Source organism: Salvelinus namaycush, unplaced genomic scaffold (assembly GCF_016432855.1).
Source record: "Salvelinus namaycush isolate Seneca unplaced genomic scaffold, SaNama_1.0 Scaffold1205, whole genome shotgun sequence".
NCBI classification, from domain to species: Eukaryota; Metazoa; Chordata; class Actinopteri; order Salmoniformes; family Salmonidae; genus Salvelinus; species Salvelinus namaycush.
The window spans coordinates 27,916-33,477 of NW_024057904.1; the positions used below are offsets into that span (position 1 = coordinate 27,916).

At 44.1% G+C, this 5,562-nt stretch overlaps 1 protein-coding gene across 1 annotated transcript; it reads right to left on the minus strand.

The window, feature by feature from the left end:
• Positions 1 to 1,179: 1,179 nt before the first annotated feature.
• Positions 1,180 to 3,019, minus strand: LOC120036095 (probable glutathione peroxidase 8). Its single transcript, XM_038982567.1, has 3 exons — positions 2,750 to 3,019; positions 2,283 to 2,544; positions 1,180 to 1,956 (listed from the first exon to the last, which is right to left on the minus strand). Exons 1-3 carry the CDS (start codon positions 2,969 to 2,971, stop codon positions 1,793 to 1,795), a joined length of 648 nt encoding a protein of 215 aa, XP_038838495.1. The 5' UTR covers positions 2,972 to 3,019; the 3' UTR covers positions 1,180 to 1,792.
• Between the last annotated feature and the right edge of the window lie 2,543 nt (positions 3,020 to 5,562).

The following is a 5,562-nucleotide window of genomic DNA, read 5'->3' on the forward strand; positions in this document are numbered from 1 at the left end:
TAGCCTCACTACTGTATATAGCCTCTACTGTATATAGCCTCTCTACTGTATATAGCCTCTCTACTGTATATAGCCTCTACTGTATATAGCCTCTCTACTGTATATAGCCTCTCTACTGTATATAGCCTCTACTGTATATAGCCTCTCTACTGTATATAGCCTCGCTACTGTATATAGCCTCGCTACTGTATATAGCCTCGCTACTGTATATAGCCTCACTACTGTATATAGCCTCTACTGTATATAGCCTCACTACTGTATATAGCCTCTACTGTATATAGCCTCTCTACTGTATATAGCCTCGCTACTGTATATAGCCTCGCTACTGTATATAGCCTCGCTACTGTATATAGCCTCGCTACTGTATGTAGCCTCTCTACTGTATGTAGTCTCTCTACTGTATATAGCCTCTCTACTGTATATAGCCTGTCTTTTTACTGTTGTTTTATTTCTTTACTTACCTATTGTTCACCTAATACCTTTTTTTGCACTGTTGGTTAGAGCCTGTAAGTAAGCATTTCACTGTAAGGTCTACTACACCTGTTGTATTCAGCATTTCACTGTAAGGTCTACACCTGTTGTATTCAGCATTTCACTGTAAGGTCTACACCTGTTGTATTCAGCATTTCACTGTAAGGTCTACCTACACCTGTTGTATTCAGCATTTCACTGTAAGGTCTACACCTGTTGTATTCAGCATTTCACTGTAAGGTCTACACCTGTTGTATTCAGCATTTCACTGTAAGATCTACACCTGTTGTATTCAGCATTTCACTGTAAGGTCTACCTACACCTGTTGTATTCAGCATTTCACTGTAAGGTCTACTACACCTGTTGTATTCAGCATTTCACTGTAAGGTCTACTACACCTGTTGTATTCAGCATTTCACTGTAAGGTCTACTACACCTGTTGTATTCAGCATTTCACTGTAAGGTCTACCTACACCTGTTGTATTCAGCATTTCACTGTAAGGTCTACCTACACCTGTTGTATTCAGCATTTCACTGTAAGGTCTACCTACACCTGTTGTATTCAGCATTTCACTGTAAGGTCTACCTACACCTGTTGTATTCAGCATTTCACTGTAAGGTCTACCTACACCTGTTGTATTCGGCATTTCACTGTAAGATCTACACCTGTTGTATTCGGCGCACGTGACAAATAAACTTTGATTTGAATATGGATAAACATAACAGTCTTTAATCTATCTCAGAGCAAGACAAACTGAACAAGATGGCCATGTATACATGTAGTTACCAGAGAGTACTGACAAAAAGAGTTGTATGGAACAGAAAATCCATATTACACATCAAAGTGGTTCCTCCAGGCCATGATACTAGAAGTGGTTCGTCCAGGCCATGATACTAGCTTAGTCGTAAACGACATGGCACATGGCCCACACACACACACACACCCACACCCTCAGAGAGACATACACACAGAGAGACACACACACACACCCACACCCTCAGAGAGACACACCCTCAGAGAGACACACCCTCAGAGAGACACACACAGAGACACACACACAGAGACACACACACACAGAGACACACACAGGCTCTTATTCTAGTCTTGTTGCCATCCAGTAAAATACTAAACCCACCTACAGTGCAGTGAGCATGATCTTCTGCAAAGTTTGCCAAAGTGGCCAAATCATTTCCCACGTCACAGGGTAATAAAGTGTGTTGTAACGTTCGTCCGTCGTACAGTACCCCAGGACGTTCAATTGAACTCTTGAACTCAGAGGTGTAGTCACTCCTGTCTTGACAAGTTCCAAGTTCAAACCCGTTAGAGCTCTGCCCTTTTCTTCAGAATGATCTGGCGCACCATGGCCGTGGCCTCCTGACGCACGCTCTCGGCGGGCTCCTCTGCCTTCCAGTACCTCACCACCTGGCCCTCAGGGTTCACCAGGAACTTCCAGAAGTTCCACTTAGGAATCTTTTTTACAGAATCTGTATGATTGAATGGAAACAAACGTTTTGTCAGGCCCAATGTTCTATGTTGTGTTGTGTGCCAATGTACCACAATAACTACAATTCTTCCCAAACCTCCTACACTAATTCCTCATACACCCACAGTGTCCATGAAAAACATAATCTTGAATAGAAAAAAATAAAATACAAATTTTAGTCAGACTAAAGATAAGGCTGTAAAGGCCTATAGTCTAAGCTTTGTTTACTTGTGATAAACTTCACCTTGTTCTTCTTGTCCTTTAGAAAAAGACTAAACTATCTTGATTTACATCTCTGGTTTAATGATAAAGTCTACTGTGTCCTACCTGTTATGAATTTGAAAGCTGGCTCCGCCTCCGATCCCATGACTTTGATCTTACTGAAGATAGGGAAGGTGACCCCATGGGTTTTCTTGGCGTTGGCCTCGATGTCCCGGCTGGTCCCCATCTCGGTCTCCCCGAACTGGCCGCAGGGAAAAGCCAGCACGTTGAAATGGGACGTTCCCAGTTCCCGGTGCAGCTCTTGCAGAGAGCGATAGTTACTCTCTGTGTGTTCGCTGTGGCTCGCCACGTTGACAACCAGAGACGCCTGCGCGCAGGAAGAAAAGCAGAGAATTGTAAACATTAGGCCTAAATACTATATATATATATTTTTTTTTGGGGGGGGGGGGGGGGGGGCGTGCTAAATCGCAGAAACCAGTTATCAACATTTTAGAAAAACTAAGTGACTTCAGCAGTACGCCTACACTGAGTTCAGTTAGTTTACTTGCGTAGTTTTGCTGATGTGGACTTACTTTGCCTCGGTATCGCTCCAGAGAAACGCTTTTCCCTTTGGCGTCCTTCACCTCAAAAGAGTAGAAATCTTGCGGCTTCCGCGACTTAGCGATTTTGAGAAAACTATGTAACATTAATAAACATCCCATAACAACAGTCATACTTAGTAGAACCCTGACCATTCGTGATCGAGGGTTCGAGGGCTTGGTCGGGTAGCCCCCCAAAACCTCCAGCGCCTCCATCTTGGAGGGAGACAATGAGAGCTTGGGGCGGGGGAAGGAGTTAGTGAACCGCTGCTGGGTTGAGTCTGTCTGGCATAGCGAATTGAGGAGGCAACGGGCTTTGGAGGAGGTCTGTTCAGTGTTAGGCATCAAATTTCACTAAAGGAATTTCGTTTTTATGTCGATTTATCAAAACTCTGATTTATTATTTGTCTAGGCCTACATCTCGGGCAAAATCTTTACATCTGTAATGTTTTACTGTAGTCTACTTAAAATAAAATAAAATGCGTAAGATTTGAACATAGGGATATACTTGATCCTATATCTTAGTTAATAACTCATGTTTTATCAGCCATTATTCTAATGTCAAGTCTATTTGCCTCTTCTTTTTTTTTTTAGACAAGCACCGAGGCGCCTCATCTCTCAGCATCGTACAAGCGCTTCAAGAGTCGGATGGTGACCAGGCGGCTGAGCGCAGAGCAGCCTTTAGCCAGTAGCCCCATGGTCGCCAGGGGGCGCCATTCTCCCTGCCGGGAGTTCGACACGGTCTGTCAGAGACTGTCTCTGGATTCACCGCCAGGGGGCGCAGCGAGAACAAAACTACAAGAGCAGAACACAGAGACAAGCCTTCAAGGTTTGAATGAATGAAGGAAGGCATGAATGAAGGAAGGAATGAATGAATGAATGAATGAAGGAATGAAGGAAGGAAGGAAGGAAGGAAGGAAGGAAGGAAGGAAGGAAGGAAGGAAGGAAGGAAGGAAGGAAGGAAGGAAGGAAGGAAGGAAGGAAGGAAGGAAGGAAGGAATGTTTTTTTTCTTATAATATAAGTAGCCTACTATAGGTAAGGTTTAACAGTTAGCTCTACAAGGTCTACTTCTATATTTTCAAACAGCTGCAAATTTACACAATGTTGGTTATGTGAAAAGGGCCTCATCTTATTTCCTGTTATTGTAAGCACCAATGACTGTAAAGAAACACAGAGACATATACTGAGCAAAAATATATAAATGCAACATGTAAAGTGTTCCATGTTTCATGTGAAATGTTCCATAAGCACAAAATCTGTTTAGAACACCTGTCAGTGAGCATTTCTCCTTTACCAAGATAATCCATCCACCTGACAGGTGTGGCATATCAAGAAGCTGATTAAGCAGCATAATCATTACACAGGTGCACCTTGTGCTGAGGAGTATTTCTGTCTGTAAAGCCTTTTTGTGGGGAAAAACTCATTCTGATTGGCTGGGCCTGGCTCCCCAATGGGTGGGCCTATGTACTCCCAGGCCCACCCATGGCTGCACCCCTGCCCAGTCATGTGAAATCCCTCGATTAGGGCCTAATGGAATTTTTTTAATTGACTGATTTCCTTATGAACTGTAACTCAGTAAAATCTTTGAAATTGTTTCATGTTGTGTTAATACATGATGCAAGCTGAATGTAGAACCCTTCACTGTCAGTCATCCTACCTGTCCAGCTACCCACACATATTCCACTAACCTTCTACTGACGGTGTGAACTTTCTCTTTCAGACGCAGTGACGGAGGCTGGAGTGTCAGACCTATCACAGCGTGTCGTCAGACCTGTCACCGCAGCGACCACTTACAGGAGGAATGTGCCTAAACAGGTTTATACACACACACACACACACACACACACACACACACACACACACACACACACACACACACACACACACACACACACACACACACACACACACACACACACACACACACACACACGTTTTGTTCTTCTATTGTTGTGGGGACCTTCATTTGATTTACATTCAACAAAAAAAAATCCCAACTCCTAACCCCAACTCTTAACCCCTAACCCCAACTCCTAACCCCTAACCCTTAACCCCTAACCCCAACCCTTAACCCCTAACCCCAACTCCTAACCCCTAACCCTTAACCCCTAACCCCAACCCTTATCCCCTAACCCCAACTCTTAACCCCTAACCCCTAACCCCAACTCTTAACCCCTAACCCCAACTCTTAACCCCTAACCCCAACTCTTACCCCCAACCCTTAACCCCTAACCCCAACCCTTAACCCCAACTCCTAACCCCTAACCCCAACTCTTAACCCCTAACCCCAACCCTTAACCCCAACTCCTAACCCCTAACCCTAACTCCTAAACCTAACTGTAACTTAAAATAGTCCACATGGGGATATGGGAAATGTACTGAGGAAGGAGAATGTTCCTTGTTTGTACTGTAAATAATGATGTTGTTGTAGGAATGGGTGTGTTCTGCTTCTGGAGAACGGGACAGATGCTCAGAGAAGGCAGGTACAGTATGACTGCTATGTTTAGACTTCTATTTACTACTGCTGTATCAGCAGTACACGAGAGGCTGGTGAGGGGAGGAACAGGCTCATAGTAATGTCTGGAATGGAGTGAATGAAATTCGATACCATTCCATGAATTCCTTACCAGCCATTATTATGAGCCTGTCCTCCCCAGTTAAGGTGCCACCAGCCTCCTGTGCTACAGTATAATTTCACTGTGTGTTTTAGACCTGACTGTGTGTGTGTGTGTGTGTGTGTGTGTGTGTGTGTGTGTGTGTGTGTGTGTGTGTGTGTGTCTCTGCCCTGCAGCCGTTCTCTGTCCTG

Excerpts from the sequence above, each read along its gene's own strand:
- LOC120036095 (XM_038982567.1), bottom strand. The coding sequence starts at position 2,971 with ATGGAGGCGCTGGAGGTTTTGGGGGGCTACCCGACCAAGCCCTCGAAC. Across the intron at positions 2,545-2,749 it reads TGGAGCGATACCGAGGCAAA|GCGTCTCTGGTTGTCAACGT; the intron begins GTAAGTCCACAT and ends TCCTGCGCGCAG. Across the intron at positions 1,957-2,282 it reads AGCTTTCAAATTCATAACAG|ATTCTGTAAAAAAGATTCCT; the intron begins GTAGGACACAGT and ends TCAATCATACAG.